A 24,396-nucleotide genomic window follows, 5' to 3' on the forward strand; every position below is an offset into this window, starting at 1 on the left:
AAGATCTGCCTGGCCTCCCTGCTGCTAGGATGTCTCCACAGTAATAATCATGTACCTGTCCTTATCCATCCATGATTCATTGGTCCTCACAACAGTCATTCAGGAACTGAGCAATGGGCACTTTAACTGCCAAAAATAACGGATGTGCTTCATGGGTGATGGGCAGAGTCAACGAGCAGAAGAATTCTTCCACGGGAGTTATTAAGCAACAGCAGAATCCATTTTGTGAGTGAACATGGATTACTAAAGGATCATTTGTATCGGTAAGCAAACTGTTTTTATTTATTCAAGTATATAAAATATGGTTGAATTAAACTCTTAAATCAACTTTTCCATATTAAATCAGTTTGGTTAATGCTTCAAGTCTACATTTTAGCAAGGCGTTTAATCTGACCAATTTGGTAGTATGTTCTCTCATGTCACTTGAGCATTAGACCCTTGCCCTTCATGGTGATTAAGGGTGGCCAGGGATGGACTAGGGTCCTGGGTTGCAGAGCACCCCTTCCCTCTGCTGAAGGAGGCAGTTGTCAGGCATCTCCTACCAATATCTGTAATGGTGTTCTAGGGTCAGCTGCCTTGCCAGCGCACGGGCCACTTCCAGTCTGACGCTGACCGGAGCGGCAAGAAGGGTACCTTGCTGCTCTGCACCAGTGATTTTTGGCGCAGTGCCAGCAGGGGAAACGAGGCAGGGGTGGGGAGAACACCCTCCCCCGCTGCCGGACCACTTCAGAGGTCCAGAAAAGGACCTCCAAACCGGTTCATGCATAGCCCTGCAGGGGACTATAGAAAACAGGAAAGGATTCAGCAAAAATCTTCCCTCTTCTGTTGTTCATGTGGAACGTTCTCTCTGCATCTGCACTGTTTGTTTGGATACCAGCTATTTGCTTTAACTTCCTGTTTTTCCTCTGATTCTTTACAGTGCCTTTCCTAATCTAGTATTGCAGAAAGTTCTTGTAAGTCTGACTATGAAGAACTGTAGAGCTGCAATGGCATTTTTCCACAATATTTCAGAATGGTATGTTTTGAAAATCAACCTAAGTATTTCAGTAATTCAGAGATAATACTGTTAGAACTTTTTGCATTTGTTCAATTCACAAATATGCATACCATTCCACTTTGGGAATCAACTGTTGCTTATAGGCCAGGATCTAAAGACATTCAATTAAGAGCAAATTATATTTAGAACTGAAGGAACTTTCTGAAGTAGCTTTCTTTTTGGCACAAAGGTCTACTGTTCAAAGAAACAAGTCAAAAATCTCAGTAGGCATGCCCAAACCTGAGATTAGCTTTTTGGATAAGACCTTATGCAAGAATTGCTTTTTAAAATTATACTTTTGTAGAAACAAACGTTTTAGAAGTTTTATTTCTGAGTTGCATTTATAATATATATATGTGCATGGAGTATTTAAAATAGCTATTCTTGGAAATTTATTTATTGGCATTAAAATCCATTAGTATTTTGATTAGCAAAACTTTGATTAAAGTGCAATACTTCTTAAAAGTCTGGATGCATTTAAACATTGCAGGAGGCAGGCCTCATCTTAGCAGAGGCATTCCCTCCTGTGTGTGAGATTGAAGGGGGAATGCTTCTTTTAAGATGGTATCCGCTACAGCATATACATTCACCATTTGAAAACAAAGTATGTTAAGCAAATTTCTGTAGGTTTAATTAAAATTCATTTGATTAATTGACTTAAATTTATTTAAAACAGCTGGCAGCTTTAATTTTATTCATTAGCTTTTGGGTGGACAGGCCACTGAAGTCACTGGCTTACATCCAAATTTAGTTACTCATGAGTAAAGTGTGCCGTTGAGTCGGTGTCTACTCCTGGTGACCACAGAGCCCTGTGGATGTTGACTCCTGGAGACCACAGAGCCCTGTGTTTGGTAGAATACATGAGGGGTTTACCATCCTCCCGCACAGTATGAGATGATGCCTTTCAGCATCTTCCTATATCACTGCTGCCTGATGTAGGTACCAGTGGAGAGTCGAACCAGCAACCTCATGCTTGCTAGGCAAGTCATTTTGCACTGTGCCATTACTCCTACTCAAATTAATAGGTCAAGCAACCATGACCTGGATAGTGATCCCACGACATTCATAAACAATGGATTCTGCACCTGCGCAGACCTACTTCGGGTAAAATTCGTTAGCTCCCCGAGACACCCTCAACCGCCTCCTGCAGTACCTTATATCGGCAGTCAGGCGTCCCTTTTTCAGTTTCTTTTTGACTGCTTTAGTGATTACTTCTTCGGATTTCTAAAGCTCCTCAGAAAAAAGCATTTATATAAAAAATCAATTTCAATGGCTTGAAAATGGAATGGAACGACTGCTCTAAGGATTACCCCATGGATTTTGTAAAGTATTTGAGAATTACACAGTGCATTGACTACGGAATGCTAAACAGTATACAAGAACATTTGACGATTTTAACTTGGTCTACGGTGGGATTTATCGGCTTGACCCGGGACTGGAATTGATTACTGTATTGGATGAAGTCCTTATTGTGCCTCTCATGAATATGAAAGCTCCTAGGGAGAAAACCACCTTTAAAAGGTGCGAAAGCTGCAAGGGCAAACTCCTCTCAATGGACGGCCACCACCTCTGTTTGCTGAGCTTGCGGGAGGGCCATAGTGCCGCAAGCTGCTTAGTTTGCACTTCATTTTCGAAGCAGACTTAAAGAACCGGGCAGCCCGACTTAAAGTGCCGTTGATGGAGAACGTGCTTTGCCCCGAAAAAACTATGCCCCAATCACCTGTGGCTTCAAGCTCGACCTCGAAATCGGCACCGAGGACTGCAACACATACGCAGTCTAAATCCTTGGTTTCCGGGGTGGCCGCCTCAATCTCGAGGGATGAAACACCCTTCAAGAGACCAGCTACCTTACAAGCTAGTCCAGAAAGAAAGGGCAAGACACTAGCGGTGCACTACCACCGAAGAAACACAGAGACAAGATGCACAAGAAGCACCATAGCAAAATATCAGAGACAACCCCCTCTCCGACAGGGTTGCAGAAGATAAGCACACACCCTGAACCTAGCCAGAATGTATCGACAACTCCATCTGTGTCACCAACAGAGGAGATGAAAACCTATCACCAGCAGATAGCAGAGATGACTGAGGTACTTGGCTTGGACCTAAGGCAGAAAACTACGGATCTGGATGAGCCGATGTACAAGTTCATGAAAAGGACTACAGTACTACAGCCTGTATACTTACCAATGCTACCTGTCATTACTAAGGCTGTGAAGTCAGCTTGGGAGGTTGTCCAGACGTCCACGCCCATGTCAAAGCAACTGGAAACACTGTATAGGATACAGGAGAAGGACAATGAGTATCTTATGAAACATCCTGTACCTAACTCACTGGTAATAGATTGTGCATCATCTTCCAAAGGAGGAAGGCGCCACACAACTGCAGACAAGGAGGGGCAGAAGCTAGATGTTCTTGGCAGGAGGACTTGCTCAACAGCATGCCTTTCTATTAAGATCACCAACTGCATCGCTTGTTTATCAAAATATACATACTCCTTGTGGGAAACTGTGTTTGAAGAGCATGCCAATCTGACTCCAGATGAGTTTCAGAAAAGATTTGAAAGTACCTTTGTCAAAACAACAACAGCAACACACCAACAATTGAGTACTACAAAGCACCTAGCAGAGTCGGAATCCCGCACCCTAACATCTGCAGTAATGCTGAGGAGGCACGCTTGGTTGCATGCAACCACTCTACAACAGGACATGCGGGATCGCATAGAGGCACTCCACTTCGATGGCACAGGGTTGTTTTGTGATGAAACAGACACCACAATGGAACAATGGAAAAAGTCAAAGAACACTGCAAAGTCATTCACAACCCAAAAATGTACTAATTCGAGATATCAGCCTTACCAAAGGAGGCAGAACACGTATGGGCAAAGTGAGCGAAAGGACTATAGAAAGCCATACCAAAGATACAGTCAAAAACCATATGCTGCTAGAAATAGGACGAACCAGCAGAACCATAACAAGGCCGTACAGCAGGCCAAACAACACCTTTGATTGCTTTCAGAGCACATCTGCACTTCCAAAAACCAACAAGATGATGATACCAACCATCTGAGCAAGGAACTGCATCACCTTGACGCTTGCCGGAGTCAACATCAAACTGGCAAGTCATGCTCAAGCATGGCACCGCATAACATCAGACTAGTGGGTCTTGCAGATAATCACAACAGGGTATGCAATAGAGTCTGTGACTTTGCCAGAGTTTTCGGGGATAAGATATACTCCTGAGACAACAACCCTGAAAGAAGAGGTCAAAGAATTGTTGGAGAAACAGGCGATTGCACCAGTGCAATGGGCTCACAGTCAAGCGGGTTTTTACTCCCGCTACTTTCAGATCCCGAAGCAAGATGGGGACATATGCCAGATAATGGACTTACGCTGGTTGAACCTGTATGTCGAGGTACAGAAATTTCGCATGATAACTCTGCAAGCAATCCTTCCACTTCTGCATGAGGAAGGGTGGATCGCAGTATTTGATTTGAAGGATGCATACTTCCACATCAGCATACAGGAGAACCACAGGAAGTATCTACGCTTCACGGTGGGCACAGAAATTTACCAGTACAATGTGCTACCCTTCGGCATAGTGACAGTGCCAAGGGTGTTAATGAAATGTATGGCAGCAATCATAGCCTACCTTAGGATGCAGGGCCTCTCCATCTTTCCATATCTAGATGACTGGCTCTTCACTGCAAAAACAAGGGTACAATTAATCTCCCAAGTAAAGGTTGTGACATCACTATTACATGACTTGGGGGTGCAGGTCAATTGGAAGAAGTCACATCTACAACCTGCCAGTACATTAGTGCAGTGCTAGACATGGAAGAACAGAGGGCATATTTACCAGAGGACAGGTATGAACTCATACGTCAAATGGTGAAAGCATTCCAAACAGCACCACAACAGAAAGCAAGATCAATCCAGGTGCTTATGGGCCTAATGGCTTCATGCACGTCTACAGTTAGATATGCAAAACTAAGACTGAGGAAGCTGCAAACATGGTACTTGTCAGAGTTTCGTTCCAATGTCGATCCACAGAGCAAGCTCCTGCTCATACCAAAGAAGGTGTTGGCATCTCTACAATGGTGGACCAACAGTGCAAATCTCCTGCGGGGGATAGCATTCAAAACCCTAGTTCCCACACTGACGGTAATGACAGATGCCTCCATTCTGGGCTGAGGGGTTCATCTGACAGAGCTAAGGGTGCAGGGCCTTTGGTCTGCACAAGAGAGGCAGTTGCATATAAACTTCCTGGAGCTTCTGGCTGCCTTCAAGGCACAAGACTCTTTTCAAAACACAATTGAGGACCACGTGATTCAGATACAAATAGATAACACCACTACGATTGCTTACATGAACAACCAAGGGGGCACCGTATCAAAGCCTCTGTGTCAGCTCAGTCTGCGGACTGGAATTGGTGCATTGCCCGAAAGATTCATATGATTGCCATCCACATAAAGGGGGAGGACAACACATTAGTGGATGCGTTGAGCAGGACTCATGTGCTGCAGCAACATGAATGGGAGATGAATCCAATACTCCTGGAAGAGCTGTTTGCATGTTGGGGAACACCATCGGTGGACCTATTTGCAACCGACCAGAACAAGAAATGCAAGCAGTACGGCTCCAGAATGGGACTAGGAAGCCGCTCCAAGGGTGATGCATTCCAGTTCCAATGGTCTCAGAGTACATTTTATTTGTATCCACTATATCCCCTGTTGAACAGGGTGGTAGCCAAGGGTGCTGCGGGACAAAACCAGAGGAATTCTAATAACCCCTTGGTGGCCAAGGCACCCATGGTTCCTGTAACTACTCAGACTGGCCAGAGCCACAGGTGACTACCGCAGCAGCCAGACCAGATAAGTCAAGAGAAGGGTCAACTGTTACACCCAAACCTGACCACATTAAATCTTACAGCATGGGGGATAGGTTATTGAGGAAAATCTTGCTTAATAACAGAAAGACTTCCACAAGGAGAAATTATTGGGCCAAGTGAAAGAGCTTTTGCAACTATGCAGGGACAAAGATTTTACACCCTAAGACGCAACACTGAGGGAGGTGTTGTTATTTCTCACATCCTTGAAAACACAGGGGCTTGTGAATGTCTTGATTAAGGTGCATTTGGCAGCTATTTCGGCATGCCACAGTAGATGGGATGGGGATACAGTGTTCTCCCACACAAAGAGCAAAGAATTCATGAAAGGCATAAATAATATGTACCCACCAATGTGACAGCACATGGACAAATTGAGTCTGTCACTTGGGCTTTCCACATTAATGGAAAAGCCTTTTGAGCCAATGGCAACTGCTGCTATGAAATTGGTGGCATTGAAGACAGTATTCCTGGTGGCGATAACGAGTGCAAAACACATAAGTGAACTCCCAGTGCTTCGTATAGACGAACCGTATACCAAATTTTATTAGATAAGGTAGTGATGGGCTTGGATCTGGATTTCAGACCAAAAATAATCTTGGACTTCCATTTGAACCAAGATGTAATCCTGCCAACCTTTTTCAGGAACCCATCCTCGCCTTTGTAGTACTCAATGCATTCTCTGGATGTGCAAATGGCAGTGCTGTTTTATTTAAAGAGAACACAGAGGATTAGGAAAACAAAACAATTGTTTGTCTGCATAAGAGGCCAACGAAAAGGCCAATTGCCATCACGCCAACCAGTGTCATCTTGGCTAGTGGAGGTGTTAATGATGGCTTAAGAATTGCAAACAGTGACTCCTCCAAAATCAGTGAAGGCCCACTCAACAAGGGTGTATGCAACAACAGCAGCACATTTGTCTGGCATGAGATTCAAGGACATCTGCATGGCTGCATCCTGGGCATCAGACCAAACATTGGTCAAGCATTATGCTTTGGACCTTTGCAGTGGCGGCTGAGTTGGAAGGGCAGTACTGAAAAGGGTGTTGCAATAGCTTGCAGCTCCCACCTCCTCTAGGGAGACTCGTAATTCACCCATTGTTTATAACTGTTGTGGGATCACTATCTAGATAAACAGGTTGCTTACCTGTAACAGATGATCTGGTAGTGATCCCACAACATTAATAAAACCCGCCCGACCATCCCCACTGCAGAGCGCAAGCAATACGAACTGTGGATGCAGATATGCCTACAGGAAAATAACATCAGTCGGCCAACAAGAAACTGAAAGGGGGATGCATAACCACCGATATAAGATACTGCAGGGCATGCGCAGGAGGCGGTTGAGTGTGTCTTGAGGAGCTAATGAAGTTTACCTGAAGTACGTTTGCGCAGGCGCAGAACCCATTATTTATTAATGTGGGCTCATTACCAGATCCTCTATTACAGGTAAGCAACCTGTTTTCTTGTTAATTTCAACAAGACTGGTTATGAGTAACTTAATCTGGATGTAAGCTAGTGGCTGGAGTAGTTTGTTTCATGTCTGTAACATTTAAGTGTGTGTGTGTGTACGTTGTAGTTGTTCATCTCAGTTCTAGTCTTGCTACAAAAGATATGGTATTACTCAATTAATACCATATTAGTATAGTTTAAAGGCAACTTGTGCATGAATGCGGGCAACTTGTGCATCTATCTGCACATAGATTATCCTCACCACATATGATTATCCTCCCCACCACATCCTCACTTGTGCACGTGAATGTATTGCTTGCCCTGTTCATCTGCAAGAGTTGCAGACTGTGCAGCACTTGTGCTCATGGAGCATTTTTCTGCCCTTCATCACATGAACAGAAGATCATCTTATCAGCTGGTCATATGGGTGTTTCTTCTCTGTTTGGTATTAAAGGCTACAAGAACTGCTGTGAAATACAAGTTTGTAATCTCTCTCTCTCTCTCTCTCTCTCTCTCTCTCTCTCTCTCTCTCTCTCTCTCTCTATTTAGTTTGCAACATGTACAAGACAAAGAAGCAGTCAGTCTTTCAGAAATTGAAACCTTCTATGTGCAAACAACTTTTGAGGAAATTGATATTTTTATAAATACGGCGGTTAATATATCTGAAGACAAACTGTCTGGTTCCAGACTAGCTGTCAATCAGAAATTTAAAGAAGCCCTAGAGCATGATCTCTTAACAATGTCTGAGCAGCTTAGTAGCTTTTCTCAAGAAGTAAGTTAAAAATAAAAATTATTGTTGTTCACTTGTGATAGATTCTCTCTAGTGCATCCTTCCTAATGAGTGTTGGTCAGAGTTCTTTGAAATTTGTCACAATTAATAAGATAAATACATTATTGCTTACATTCAGTTCCTGTGTAATTGCCCATTTATGGAGCAGGTTTTAAAAAGTGGCCCTAGTTCATACACAGCTGGGTCTGGGGAAGTGGGCAATCCTGCAATGATATTGCAAACAAGTGATATTCATCTTTCTCTTTCACCATACAGTCTGCAGTGTGAACTAGGCCCTCAGTTGCACAGAGGCCTGGTTCATGTGGTCTTTCCCTAGGGGTGTAGATCCCCCCCACCCCTTCAAAGCATTTGAGGAGTTCCACCTCTCATTTTACTGAACCGCTCCCTCCCCAACCCTAGCAACTCATATCTTCAATTCCCAAAACATGTTCCATACCCTGCCCGCCAAATTAAGTAAGGAGTTGCTCCTCAGGCTTTCCCTCTGACTGCACTCTGTCTTCCCCTACCTTTGAAGGGAAGAAGGACCATGCAAGCTAAACCTCTGTGTGATTGGGGAAGGCTTGATTCACACTACAGGCTACCTGCATGGTTGAGGGGAAGAGACTTGCGCTGCTCACTTATTTAAATGGAGTGACAAAAATGCAATTTATTTCTGTACTTAGTTTCATTTAGTCCTTTCACAGGTGCAGGTATCCTAGGGAAAATACCTTTTCCCTGGAGTGCTGGTATCTCACTAATACCATGGCAAATTATTTCGGGAATGTGCCTCTTGTTTGCTTGTCCAGCCCTCACTGTTCCTCTCAGTCAAGGTACACAGGCTCCAAGATCTTGTTCCTTGACCAAGTGGACTGAATGAGGATAAGGGAGGAGCTTACAGGCATTCCATTTCCTGCAGTTACTTGGCAAGGTAATTTTGTAGCTGTATTGCAGATGTGATGGCTGGGGGAAGGTGCAAACTCTAAGACAGAATGATTTGCATGAAATTTGAATCAAGAACTTCCCAATTCCTAGCTCAGTTTTGTGGTCCCTAACCTACTCTGTCCATCCCCAGCACAGAATCCCTCCAGTGGCTGTTGCTGGTGTCTATCTTACGTTTCTTTTTTAGATTGTGAGCCCTTTGCGGACAGGGAGCCATTTTATTTATTTACTTTATTTATTTCTATTTCTGTGTAAACCACTTTGGGAAACTTTTGTTGAAAAGCAGTATATAAATATTTGTCATACTTATATTTGTATTCCTGCTTTCTTAATAAGTGCTGGAGTTCTTATTGGAGACACATTCTTGGTGATATACAGGGTTGTAGGCCCTGTAGTGTTTTAATGTCAATTTAGAGGAGTTTTCTGTGTTTTTAGAGGGCTAGAATGCTTTTACTATAGACCACTTGAACATTTTTAATAGAAACAATATAGAGAAAGAGAGTATTTCAGTTTCAATATAAATTATAGCTCTTAGTTTGTGGAGATAAATGTAAACTTTCACGATAAGAATGCAACAGACACCAACTTTCAATGTTTGGTAAAGATTTTGTTACATTGTATCATTTCAGTAAATGAATGTTTAAAATTGCATGATTTCTAATCTCATCAAAAGTTGAGGAGCTGCCAAGTTTTTTACATTTGGAGTAAGTCAAAAGTAGCGCACTGCAGAATAAATGTACCATGTCTATTTCTGTAGTAGTGTAGCCATGGGATTTTTTTATTAAGTTATGTAAATAAAAAGCTTCTGCTCTTAAAGCCTGTTATAAAGTTTTGATGTAAACTTCTAAACAAGTTTTCCATACTTCCTCTAATCTAGCTGACAAGCAAATTGTGATCATTTTGTGTTAATCGTAAACAACTGATGAAGTATAATTTAATGCAAAGCTTAAGATATATTTGTGTATTTGATATCTTCTAAGACAATGCCTATAGAAGTTCTTCTGCGTTGTGCCAGTCTCTTGAGTGGAGTTCTTGGCTGCTATTGTTATGCTGGCATACTAACAGAAGAGGAAGCATGTACATCGAAGCTTTTTCATAAAGCCAAGGTAGGGCATTTGTTTACTTGCTTTTAAAAATACACTGAATTTGTGAGTCCCAAACACAGGTATCACTAGCCTCGTGCTGGAGGAGGGAGCTGGTCTCAAGCTCTTATCATGGGATATGTGAGAGAAACCTTTAAGGATGTATTCATAGACAACCCCAGGACATAGATCTTCTTGCCCAAAGGATTTGCAGGGCAGACTCTTTTCCAGCTATGCAACGGAGAATGACAGGGAAGGAGGAGTGAGTGGAGCTGTAGGTCATAAACCTGAGTTCTGATTGCATCTGTCAGGATGTTGTACATAAGAATGATGTACGTTATGTCCTTTACAGGTAAGGAATGTGCAGCAGATATTTTGCAAAGGCTGTATAATTTTGAAAACAATATTATAAAGGGAGGGATTTGCAAACAAGCGAGGAAAGTTCTTGGGCTTTCCCCTGAGATGGAGGGTTAAGTGCTAATTTTCAGTTAAGTTCTTGCAATAGACAAATAGCGCATTGATCACTAACTTTGATAAGGGCCTCTTGTCGCTTTCACCTCATGGTGAAAAGCCTCTATCTGCTCTTCCATAGGGAAATCTGCTTCATGCTTGTGGAACTGTATTGTCAAGTAACATTTCCAATAAGAGGAGCAGGGGGAATTGCTTTAATGAATCACAACATCAGATAGTTTTGAACATTTCTGTTTGTTATTATGGTACCAAGTGACCAAAGAAAGATTGAACTTGGACAATTTCAGTATTCGATCCGCTATGTCTTTGTGTTTTTTGTCAATGTTAAACAAAAGAAAATTGTCTAGACATGCTTAAGTTATAACTTGCACTAGGCATCACTACAAAGGGAGGAGAGCTGGTCTTTTGCCAGCTAGCATGAATTGTCCCCTTTGCTAAAAGAGTCTATCCTGGTTTGCATATGAATAGGAAACTACATGTGTGAGCATTGTAAAATATTACCCATAGGTGATGGGACCGCTCTGGGAAGAGCATCTGCATGCATGCATGCAAAAGGTTCCAAATTCCCTGCCTGGCATCTCCAAGATAGGGCTGAGAGAGCCTGCAACCTTCAGGAAGCCGCTGCCAGTCTGTGTAGACTATACTGAGCTAGATGGATCAGTGGTCTCACTTGGTAGAAGGCAGCTTCCTATGTTCCAATAAACCATGTATTTTGCAGTTATGTAAGGCAGCTCATACTAGATTCTAATTGCACTTGCTCATTTGGTGCGCCTTTTCCACTCTTGGGCCCTGCTGATCATGTGTTGGATATAATGTTAGGATAGGGCCAGCATGAATAGAACCTGATATGTATAAGCCCAGTCTATGCGATCTTGAACCCCTCATTTTGAGGGAGGATAATTGGACAGATTAGTTATATAAGAGAACCTTGTTATCCTCAGATTCATCATCCGCAGTCGGTTAAATGACACCCAACCTCGGCATACATGGGGGGAAAGGGAAAAAAATACATCCACTTCATGTGTCTGCGGGTCGGGGGTGGCCGGAAATGACCGTGGAGGTCATTTCTGGCCACCATTTTGTTTCTTGGAGCCACAAAATGGCTTGATTAAAGAAAAAAATGGGGGGGCCTGAAATCAGCTGATTTCAGGCCGATTGGGGGCATTCTGGGGCACAGCACAACTTGGGGGGAGCAGCAAAGCATTATAAAGAGCTCCCCCTGAAATTTGGCTGATTTTCAGCCATTTTTAGCAAATTTAGAGCTGACCTGGAACCTAGCCCCTGCGATGCCATTGCCCTAATGCCTCAATATTCGCAGTTTCAGTATTTGCGGCTGCAGCCAGGAACGGAACCCCCGTGAATATTGAGGTCCTCCTGTATACATATTGTACTCTGTGCAAGAGCCCTGTGCCAGCATTAATGGGTAAATGTACATTTGTAGCACATTCATACACCTATTAGGTGGTTGTCTTCTAGTTGCAGTAAGTGTATCATAAAGGCAATGAGTTTCCTTCCATTTAGGGTAGTTTTTCTGTAATTGACCTTGAAGTGTACAATTCATAGTCAATTACAGAGCAGTAGGAAATATCGTTAAATAGTGGAAATGAGTCTTACTCCATCTTGATATGATTGATTGCCTTTGCTAAAACTCAAAAATGGTTTTAACATGCTTAAAAGGCTGAATACAAATTGAATGTGTGTAATATTTTTCCTTTCCTTTTTCTTTGTACAGTCTCTTATGCATGATGTAGAAGAAAGCATTTCTCATTCTAAAAGCAAGCTAAATGAAAATTCTAGGATCGTTTCATTGAGGGCTTTAATACTACAATGTACTAGTTGCTTGTGTAACTGTACGCAGGTAAGACATTTGTTAGCTTTTTAGTCCAGTCCACAGTTGAGTGAAATTGAAATGTTTGTAGTTAAACCAACTAGGTCCCATTTGAAGATAATATTAATAGTTTGATATTGAATCCAGTTGCACTTCTAAGGTAGCAATTAATTATGAGACCATTCCAAATTATTGTACTTTTGGTGAAATTTGAAAAATATTTTCTTTTCCATGTTTGCAGTCTTTATTCTTTTCTATTTTTACTTGGTATTTGTGCTTTTTACTGATTAAAAAATGCTCTCCTCTTATTTATATATTAAAAAAACCTCTAACAGCTTAGGGGAGAGCAAACTGTTGACAAACTATAAAATGAAATAGAATTGCTTTCTATGGCTATAAGCATAGTCAGTCTGGTAGTATCATTTTAGACAAAGATGCTGCTTCCTTGCTGATCTAATAGTTCTTTGATGTAGTCTCTGAATTTTATACAAGCGGGCTTTGCACATGAGCAGAGACCATGCCGGGAACTTTCTAAGCTCCTTGACTCATGTTTTAGTGGGAACCCCACCCCCAACTGCTATATGTGACTGCACCTCTCCTCATCCCCTCAGTCTTTCATTGTCCGCACATTAGTCGACTTTGTTAGGCACTTCTGAGTTTCTTCTGCAAGTTAAAAAAGAAATAAAGCCTTATTTTATCAACCTTTGTTTTCTCCTGTTTTTCTTTCTTTTGAGTTCTTTCAGGTAGTCACCGCTTTATACCTTCCCGCATTGTAATTTCTCCCCACAACCACCCAACTGGCCTCCTGTTCCCAGCTGGGAATGGAGAGTATAGGACCCTGTTCTTGTTGTATGGCAAGCAAGATTGTCTTCAGTAAGTGTGTGCGCTGTGGGGCCAAATTACCATCTTCAGACACCTACAGCAAGTGTGTGTTCTGCCTCTGTGAATTGCATGTGATAGAGACTTGCACACACTGCCAAAAATTAATGAAGCAGGCCAGGAAGAACATAGCTTCCTGCCTTCATTCAGCATTTTGAGAACAGGGTTTATGTTCCTCACAGGACTTGGTGGCCACTGGCTATTTAAAACATGTCTGTTGAGACCCCTTTGGGAGCCCTGTCCTCAGGCATCGCTAAGGCGACACCTCTCTCGCCTACTTTGTCTTCAGTACCAACTGCACTGGTACCAAGAGAGGTCCCAGACCCTGTTCTGGGTACATCCTCAGCAACCCTGCCCTCAATGCCAAGAACATCAGAACCGATGAGCCTCCCAGAAAATGCACCGGTATGCCCTGGCAGTGGGGCAGGGTTACAGCAGCAGCCATCCTTGCCAGAAGGCCAACATCTACTGTGCATTCCTAAGAGGAAACAGGTGTCACACTCAGATGCTTTTCTGAAAAATAAGATCCAGTCAGGGCCCATAATTGTCCACTCCAGTTTGCCTCATGCAGCTCCATCTGTGACTCAGATCTGAGTGTACCATATTCGTTCAGAGCCCATCCTGAAGGATAGCTCACCCCCAGCATCGGCAAATAACACGCTGGAGCCGGGGAATTCACCTGATTACGACCTACGTGGCCCCATTCCCCAGACCAGGAGGAACCAAAAGACCCATTCTCAGACACAAGTGAACATTACATTCCCAGGGAACGGGAACATAGGTCAGCCCCACCTATAATATCAAAGCCAACACCGAGGGAACATCTAGCTCATTGGGACCATTATAAATCTCCTGACAGAGATAAGGCTTGAGACTCAGATTGATATGCCTACGTTTATGTTAGCCAGTACCGCACAAGTGAGTGCAGAAGGGAAAATTCACTAATAGAGGCTCTCTATTCTGAGGATTGGAAAGATGAACAAAATTGCAGATGGGAGCAGGATCTGCTACAGGAGCAATTGCAGACACAGAGGAGAGGGACCAAAGAGGCATACATAAGGAACCCAATAGTTTATGCTCAGAGGGTTACTGCATGGCACGGCACCAAGGGGAGTCATGGTCCCGAGTGGACTCTTACTAAGATTTAGAGTACAATTCCTACAAACAAAAACAGATGAATACTTATGACCGACAGCAACAGCCTTTTTCATGATCCCAATCATGTTCTTTGGAAAGGAGAGCCAGCCCGCATCACAGCAGATGTTGAGACTCTCTGCCTTCTTGTGAGGAGGTACCTTCGAAACCATCACAGATCACTCAAAGGACTGCTCCCTCACAATCTAAAAGTGCAGAGACACCAAAATATCTACCGGACTAGGCTTCACATATCCCCTTGGTACCGACTGAACCTCCCGCCAAACCACTAACTCTCGAGGCTGAAGCCAAGGAACCTGAATGCCCGAATCTGAGCAAGAAGAGGAGGAGTCAGATGAGGAGGAGGGTCACTCCTCACACTCCTCACACTCAGAATTAGCCTCTACAGGGTCATCACCACTGGACCACCTGAGAGCCCCAAAGCATAGTTCCCCTTCTGAGGACCTGAAGTTATATTCTGATTATAATTCTAGGATGGCTTCTGCACTGGGTGTAAGTTTGGACCAACTGCAAAAAGTGACCTAGACCCTTTGTTTGGCCTCTTTGATATGGATGCACGCATTCTGGCTTCCTTGCTCATAAATTCTGCCTTATTGGATATAGTGAAAGTCTACTGGAAGAAATCATCATTGCCCCAACCCACTAAGCGCCTGGAGAGCTTATATTGGGTACAACTAGAGGAAGAATCCTATGCTTTTTTACAGAAGGACCCTACCTCAAACTGGATGATAGTGGAAGCGGCATTAACAAAATATAGAGGAAAATCCACCTCAAATCTAGGAGACAGAGAGGGCAAGAAATTGGACACCTCCAGCAGGCATCTATATTCAGCAGCAGCTTTGCACCTTAAAATTGCTAATTACCAAGCATACAATGTGAGGTGCAACCATTTCTTATGGGAGAAGGTGTCACCTTTCATTGACCAGTTGCCTCAAGACAAGAGAGATCCAGCCAAGATGTTTTTAAAGGAATCTGCTCAGTTGGCCATCTCTACCAAGATACTCTGTCGAACATGCAGCCAAGGTGATGGCAACCTCTACTGCAATTTGCAGACATGCTTGGCTGAGGTTCAGGACTCATATATAAGGCGTGTTCAAGAATTGAGGACCTCTTCTTTGAGGGACAAGCCCTCTTTGGTGACAAGACTGATGAGACCCTTCAAAAGGTGCAAAATTTGGAAAGAACGGCACGTTCTATGACCTACCAATCTACTACATCTTGACCAACAAAGCAGAGTAAATGGCCACACTATCAATCTTCCTGGCTGTCCTCCCAACAAACTACCTCAAATAACTCCTTTCACTTTCAGTGATACCTCCCAAGAAGGAAGCAATCATTCACCTCAAACAAGATGGCCTCACAAAAAAAGATAAACTCCACATTCCCTAAGAAACAATGACACACTCATTTGGACAATGGGCACATGCCTCACCCCATATTTACCTGCTTGGGATCTCATTTCTTCAGACCAGTGGGTCTTAACTATAATCCACCTTGGCTATGCCTTGAATTCACACAAATCCCAACTTTTTTCCACTTGGTTACCATATATCACACCAAAATACTCAGGAATGAAGAAGCCAAAGCCCTTCTGCTTAAGGATATGATAGAAAAAGTTCCAGCAAGTGCAGGATTGGGATTTTATTCCCAATACTTTGCCATACCAAAGCACGACAGAAGCCTATGTCCAATCCTAGACCTGCGAGAGCTAAACAAATACGTTGTTACAAGCGCTTCTGCATGATTGGGATTCAAACCATTCTATCCTTACTCGAGCGAAGAATGTGGCTGACTTCCCTCAACCTGAAGGACACATAATATCACATTTCCATAAGACCACAACATTGGAAGTCTTTGCACTTGAAGGTAGGCAACGACGTTTACCAATTCAAGGCTTTTGCATTTGGCTTAGTGTATGCCCCCAGAGTTTTCACAAAATGCATGGACCCAGTTGTGGCTTATCTCCAGTAAAAGGGTATCCAGATATTTCCATATCTAGACGATTGGCTCACAGCTGCAGATTCACCAGAAGACTTACTGCAGCTGTCAGGAGGACCATTACTCTTTTGGAAACTTTGGGACTCCAGATAAATTACAAGAAATCTCAACTGATTCCCACAAGATGCATTCTATTCATCAGCCTCATCTTTGATACATGGAAGGCCAGGTCTTCCTCTCAGAATCCTGGATCCAGACCCTGGCAAGATGTAATGCAGGGGGTAGAACCCAGAGAACAAGAGAGATTCAATGCCTCCTAGGCTACATAGCTTCCAGCACATACGTCTTGCCCCATGTCCGTCTCAGGATGTGTCTGCTTCAGATATGGTTTCTCAACAACCTTGCTCTCACAGAGACTCACAGAATACCTGCCTTAATCCTCCAAGGACAATATGTCCTTCATTCTGTTGATGGACTCATACTCACCACTTGTCCTATGGGAATCAGTTTCATCCTCCCATTCTCTGCCTGGTAGTTACCACAGATGCATCAAAATAAGCCTGCGGTGCTCATATGTGTGTGCTACATCTAAAAAGGCTTTGGAGTGTTCCAGAGAAGACCAGACATATAGCTTATTTGTTTCTATTTGCAGTGTTCAGTGCCCTGAAAGGCTTCCTCCCTCTCATCCAGAACTCATCAGTTACCATCCAGATGGACAACATGATGGCCAAGACGTACATAAACAGGTAAGTCAGGACTCCATCCAGATCACTTGGCCATAGACCTTTGGCAGTGGCGTATCAGACACAGAGTTACACCGCAGGTTGTCTACATACAAGGTTCCACAAATCTTCGATCAGATGCACTCAGCAGGTCTTTGACCCTGCCGTGACTGGGAATTGGATGGAAGGGCATGCAAAAAAACTTGGTGGACCCTAGACTTCTCACTTGGAAGGTTTCTTTCTTGGTTGGTATAACTTCTGCTTGCAGAATTATTGAACTTTGCGGCTTGTGAGTTGACTCGCCCTACCTGACCTTTCACAACAACAAGGTGGTGCTAATACCAGATAATACAGTGCCTATTAAAGGTAGTGTTCTCTTTTCATCTCTCGTAGCCCATCACCCTGCCAGCATTGTTTCAGAACCTGACTTCTAAAGCAGAATACTGCCTTCATCTGTTGGACATTAGAAGGTTCTTGACCTTTTATCTCCAACGTTCAGAGGCATGGAGACAGTCGAAATTCCTGTTCATCTCCTATGAAGCTAAAAGAAAAGGCTGTTGTGTCTCCTCACAAACTCTCTCCAGGTGGATAGTCTCCACAATTGAACTCTGCTATAAACTTGCAGATAGTTCAAGGCACATTATATCGGCACAATGGCTGCCTCGGTTGCCTTTGATAGAGCACTGTCACTAGAAACCATCTGACAGGCAGCCACTTGGGCATTGCCACACTCCTTTATCCAGCACTATGCCATCAATGTCTGGGCACAGAGAGACACTGCATTTGGCAGAGCTGTTTTTCAGTCCATTTTCGAGTACCTCCAGGTAAGACAGCTTGCTATCTATTTGTGTAAAATGCAGGGACCACATTGAAGAACAGGCTGCTTATCTGTACCTTTGGTTCTTCTAGTGATGATCAGTTATTTTACACTCTCTCCTATCCTTCTCTTATGGGTCTCCTGAAGGGCGGACTCCGAGATCTAGGGGATGAGGAGAGGCGCAGTAGGAATGTGCACGGACCGCTTCGGAGGCCATTCTAAAGGCCTCCAGACCGGTCCGGACACGGAGTGGTTTTGGTTCGGAAGGGTAGGGGGGGTTCCATTAAGGGGGGGGGGCTTTACTTACCCCTCCCGCGCTTTCCACACTCTGCCGCCGTAATTACTGTAAAAATCGCTCCTCCGATGGCTCCTCCTCCGATGGCTGCTCCGCTAAAAAAATGGCCGCCCCCTTGAAGCCCCGGCCCCCTGCTGCTGCCGCCCCCTCCTTGAAGCCCCCTCCCGCCCCCTTAAATCTCGCCCCTTCAGAAGCGGGCGGGCGGCGGGGAGATGTCCTCCCGCCCCCTTCCCTGCCGGGCTGCAAAAGACTTTAGGAAGGCTTCTGCACGCGCAGAAGCCTTCCTAAAGACTTTTGCAGCCCGGCAGGGAAGGGGGCGGGAGGACATCCCCCCACCGCCCGTTTCCCTGCTGGTCTGCAAAAGTAAAAGTACTTTTGCAAAAGTACTTTTACTTTTGCAAAAGTACTTTTACTTTTGCAGACCAGCAGGGAAACGGGTGGCGGGGGGATGTCCTCCCTCCCCCTTCCCTGCCGGGCTGCAAAAGTCTTTAGGAAGGCTTCTGCGCGCGCGCGCGCAGAAGCCTTCCTAAAGTCTTTTGCAGACCGGCGGGGAAGGGGGCAGGAGGACATCTCCCCGCTGCCCGCCTGCTTCTGAGGAGTTATCGATCGGGGCCCAGGGCGAGATCTAAGGGGGCGGGAGGGGGCTTCAAGGAGGGGGCGGCAGCAGCAGGGGGCCGGGGCTTCAAGGGGGCAACCATTTTTTTGACCGGAGGAGCCATCGGAGGAGCTATTTTTACAGTAATTACGGCAGCAGAGTGTGGAAAGCCTGGGAGGGGTAAGTAAAGCCCCCCCGCCCTTAATGGAACCCCCCACCCCAGTGCTGGACCGCAGCTCCATGGTTACGTGTACACCCCTAAGGCGCAGCCACATATAGCAGTTGTGGGCGGGGTTCCCACCAAAACAGGAGTCAAGAAGCTTGGAAAGTTCCTGTGTGTCTCCATACATGCATGAAGTCCATTTGTATAAAAAGACAGATGACTACTAGAAAAATGAAAGTTACAGGTAAGTAACCTGTTGATCTGGAAGTGATCCGTTGTCCATAATGATATCTGGGTGCCTGCGCAGGGACCTCATGGATGGATTAACTAGCTCTTCTTTGCACCCCTCCCTGCCGTGCACATGCTCAGAGCCTCTCACATCACTGGCAGTTGGGCGCCATTTTGTTATTTCTTTTCGGCCACGGATGCATTGAGACCTCAGAGTTGTTGCTCCTCAGAAATCTAAAGGAAAGAAATTTGGAGTGAAATTAACAGTATTTTGAAAAATGGACTGTGAGTAAGAATGATCCAATTTATGCCCGTGGCTTCCATCATTCTACGTCTCCTGCAACTCAATCGGATTTTGCAAAGTTCCAACTGTGGAGGGTACAGCACTTCTTACATGGTCATGTGTATGCATCAGCAATGCAAAATGTGCAACAAAGTGCTGTGGCACAACCAGGTCAATGTAATTTACACTGGCCACTGTCTCTGGGGCCTACGTTATCTACTGCATGTCAGGATGTACAAACCACCCCTTGGAGTAGTGTGTCTTCTGTGCCTTTGCTATTTGCGCATCCACAACAACCAGTGCCAGATACCCTCACAGTTACTGTATCTCAGGGAAGTGACAGACAACCGCAAAAGCCTACACAGCTAGTGGATATTACTGTCCCAACTCCAGCAGAGGATCACGGAGCAGTTCTAACAGATGATTCCTATTACTCTTCTGATCCTTCAGAAATAGATTCAGATGAGAATGAGATGAGCTCCAAGAAATCCATCAGATCCTCCGTCTGATGTACCACCCAAATGATTGACTTCATCGAATGAGGAGTTGAAGTTTTACACAAAAATATTGCAGTAAATGGCTGAAGTTTTGGGCTTGGAGATTAAGCAGCCCACACCTATTCTGGAAGATCTGGTATATAACCTGATGGCAGCAGCACAGTCAACACAACCAATAGTGCTGTTTACGTTGCCAGTAATTTCTAAAGTGGTTAAAATGGCATGATATGTTCTGCAAACCTCCACGCTGATGTCTAATAGGTGGGAAGGGCTATATAAAATACAGAAGGAAGAAAATTCCTACCTACTAAATATCCCATTCTGAACTCTTTAGTTATAGACTGCGCTGCCTCATTGAGGTCGGGGCACAGACATACGCCTTCTGATAAGGAGGGATGAAAGCTAGATGTGTTTGGGCGCTGAGTTTATTCCATGGCTAGCTTATCCATATTTATAGCGAATTTTCATGCATGGCCTGCTATAATTATTGTTTATGGGATGCCTTGCAGAAGTAAGTGTTATCTTTGACATCTGAGGAATTTACCAAAAAAGTATAATGAAGTGCTGCAAAAATCAGTGGAACTGATCAGACAGCAGTTGAGCACTTTTAAGTACCTGGTAGGGACAGAGTCCCAGGCATGACTCAGTGTCTCTTCGATGGCATGTGTGGCTTTATTCAACAGCTCTGCAAATGGATATGAGAGAAAGGGCTGAAAATGTACTGTTTGACAGGAAAGGGTTATTAAGTGACAATTCAGATACTACAATGGAATCCCTAAATAAATCTAAGTATACGGCTAAGAGCTTCTCATCAAATGCACCAACATCTCAGGCCGCTTCCCGGTACCGGCTGCTCAACTGTCGGTGTTCAAACTTCAAATATCAGGAGTGCAAGGATTATAGGAAGCAATACAAACCATATCAAAAGAAAGTCTATGGGGCCAACAATATAAAACCAAGGCCCCCGTTCAGGAAAGGACTCTGCAAAGCAGTCTCTTTGATTTACAAGTAAGTCCACCGCACACATCTCCAACGACTGCCGAAGCAAATTCTATTAGCTTTATGATGGCCAAGGGCAAAGATATACCAACAACTGTTTCAATAGCCAATACCATCAGACTGGCCAGTCATGCTTCGATGCGGCGCCACATAACATCAGACCAGTGGGTTTTGTGAATTATCAACACTGGTTATGTGATAGAATTCAAAGCTTTGCCAGAGTTTATGGGAATGAGATTTACTCCAGCGGCTCCTACATTGCAGGAGGAAGTGAAGACTCTGTTGGAGAAGGAGGCAATTGTCCCAGTGTGGTGGGCAGACAGGCTGAGGGGGTTCTATTCTTGCTATTTCCTGATACCAAAACATGATGGAGGAATACAGGCGATAATCTATCTCCGAGACCTGAACCAGAAATACGCAGGTTCAGGATGATAACTTTGCAGGGCGTTCTTCCACTCATCGCCAAGGAGGAGTGGCTTGCAATGTTAGATTTGAAGGACGCATACTTCCATATAGAGATACAACAGGACCATTGGAGATACTTGAGATTTACTATGGGAGAGTCAGTATTCCAATACAGAGTGTTGCCCTTTGGTTTGTCCACTGCACCGAGGATATTTACAAAATGTATAGCGGTGATAGTATATCAACGCACTCAACAGATAGTTTTTCCTTCTGGACGACTGGCTCCTGTACATCGAGGGAAAGAAGAGTTACTTTCGCAAATCTGATTTGTACTGGACCTTCTGGGAAGATTGGAGGTGCAGGTCACTTGGAAAAGGTCAAACCTGCAACCAAGCAAGATAATCGCATATATATAAAAAACAGTGTTAGATGCTCAGACTAAGAAAGCTTACTTACAAAGGGACAGGTACAAGCAGATATTACAGTTAATAACATTCAAGGCAGTACCAAAACAGGCCAAACAGGTTCAAAGATTACTGGGTTTAATGGCCTCATGCAAGTCTGTAGTTCTCCATGTGTGGCTGAGGATGCGACAGCTGCAACTATGGTTCCTCAGTGCATTCCGTCCAAATGTGGACAGCCAAATGATGCTCCTGGAACTGCCTGCCCCTGTTCTGAAATCCTTGAGATGGTGGAGGATGGAGAGCAACCAATTAGAAGGAATCTGTTTCCAATCTCCAGTCCCAATGCAGTGGCTGACAACAGATGCCACTCTGACAGGTTGGGGTGCACCTTGTGGAAACCACCAAACACATGGAATTTGAAATGCGCAACAACAGCAAATGCACATCAGTTTCTTGGAGCTCATGGCAGTCTGTCTAGCGCTCAGATTGTTTCCCCCAATATTGATGGATTCTGTAGTGCAAGTACAAATGGACAACACCACAGCAATTGCCTATATCAGTCGACAGCGGGGCATGGTTTCTCAGTCGTTATGTGCATTCAGCACTCAATTATGGAATTAGTGCATAGCTTGCAACATTAATCTAATAGCGCTCCACATCATGGGGATAGACAACATTTTGGTGAACAACTTGAGTGTTCGTGAACCACCAACATCACGAATGGGAACTGAAAAGTGCATGCTTACACCACTTGACCGAACAGTGGGGTCTGCCACAGATAAAAATGTTTGCAACGGCAAAGAACAAAATTTTTCTGTGATTCTGTTCGAGATTGGGCATTGGGCCAGCGTCCCTGGGGGATGCTTTTCAGCACTATTGGGGACAGGGACTCCTGTATATGTTCCTACCACCCTCCCTGCCCAGTAGGGTGGGTGGGTAAGTTGATTCAAGACAATGAAAGGGAATACTGATAGCTCCGTGGTGGCCACCCCAGCCGTGGTTTGCGTCGCTACTCAGACTGTCAAAAAGGAACTATCAACAGCTGCCCAGATCTTTTGATAAAAGACGAAGGGAAAATATTACATGTAGCACTGCAGACTTTACATTTAACAGCATAGAGAGTAGGTTACTAAGGAAAATCCTGCTGAATAGTTGGAAGCCTTTGACCAGGAGGAGTTTTGCATTACAGCAGTTATAGGAAAACTCAGAGTTCATTTCATACAAGGTTATGGTAGAGCAGGTGCTGCTATATTTAACAAGCCTGAAAGAGAAAGGGTTAGAAAAAGTTTCTTTAAAAGTGCGTCTTGCAGCTATTTCAGCAAGACACAAAGGGTGGAGTTGAAAGACTGTTTTCCCATCCAAAATGCAAGAGATTTTTAAGAGGGCTAAGTAATCTATACTCTCCAGTACAGCAACCTATGTAGTAGGTAGGTATACTCTACAGTACAGCAACCTATGAAGTCTAAATTTGGTATTGTTGTCTTTGATGCAGCTTCCATTTGAACCACTCCATGAAGCTAGCATAAGACTTTTCTTTAAATACAGGGTTCTTGATAGCAATTATTATTTTATTATTTATTTGATTTATATACCACTCTTCCAAAAATTGCTCAATTACTACTGTCCACCATGTGAGTGAGATTGTTGCATTGCGGGCAGATAAACCTTATATTCAGTGTTACCCTAGTAAGGTTGTCATGCGTACTGACCCTGATTTACGGCCCAAAATCGTGTCAGATTTCCACTTGAATCAGAATATAGTGTTGCCTTCTTTTTTTCAGAATCCAGTGACCAATTTAGAAAGGGCATTGCATTCTCTGGATGTATGAAGATGTCTTCTGTATTACCTTAAAAATACAAAATATTTGTGGAGAACAAAGACCCTACTTGTGGTGTTTAAGAGCAAAAACAAAGGCAAGAGAGTTTCTAGGCAAAGAATATCACACTGGCTAGTGGAGGCGATACTTGTCGCCTACAAGCTACAGAAACTACCACCACCTAGGGTGGCAAGACCCCGTTCTACAAGAGCGTACACCACATCAGCTGCGCATTTATCTGGTATACAATTTAAGGTGGTGTGCGCAGCTGTGACTTGGTCTTCACATTTGCCATTTGTGAAGCACTATGCAATTGACTTACGCATGGCTGCAGTGGCAAACTTTGAGAGAAGAGTTCTTAAAAGGGTACTAGAATGATAGATGAGATACTGCACCTGCCGCCAAAGGTGATAGCTAGCTAAACACCTACATATCATGACAGACAACGGATCACTTCCAGATAAACAGGTTGTTCACCTGTAACTGATTATCTGGAGGTGATCCGTTGTCAGTGATGAGATCCTCCCAGATCTCCCTGCTGCAGCTATGATTAGTTAATTGGAAAAAAAAGGGGTAGAAAACAGGTTACCAGAAGATCATCTAGGATGGCCGTCTGCAAAAAACTGAACAGAATGGTGCCCAATTGCCAGTGATGAGAGAGGCACTGAGCATGTGCACGTCAGGGAGAGGCGCAAAGAGGAGCTAGTTAATCCATCCATGAGGTCCCTGCGCAGGCGCA

At 44.1% G+C, this 24,396-nt stretch overlaps 1 protein-coding gene across 4 annotated transcripts in view; it reads left to right on the forward strand.

Annotated features, from left to right (window-relative positions):
- The window catches only part of ATM (ATM serine/threonine kinase), a 223,205-nt gene that overhangs the window by 45,926 nt on the left and 152,883 nt on the right, over positions 1 to 24,396 (forward strand). For all 4 annotated transcript variants that reach the window (XM_053310959.1, XM_053310960.1, XM_053310962.1 and 1 more), the window contains exons 13-16: positions 920 to 1,015; positions 7,921 to 8,143; positions 10,060 to 10,185; positions 12,365 to 12,490. In XM_053310959.1, coding sequence (XP_053166934.1) covers positions 920 to 1,015; positions 7,921 to 8,143; positions 10,060 to 10,185; positions 12,365 to 12,490 — 571 coding nt within the window. The remainder of the gene's footprint in view (positions 1 to 919; positions 1,016 to 7,920; positions 8,144 to 10,059; positions 10,186 to 12,364; positions 12,491 to 24,396) is intronic.

The sequence above is a fragment of the Hemicordylus capensis genome, chromosome 3 (genome assembly GCF_027244095.1).
Source record: "Hemicordylus capensis ecotype Gifberg chromosome 3, rHemCap1.1.pri, whole genome shotgun sequence".
NCBI lineage: Eukaryota > Metazoa > Chordata > Lepidosauria > Squamata > Cordylidae > Hemicordylus > Hemicordylus capensis.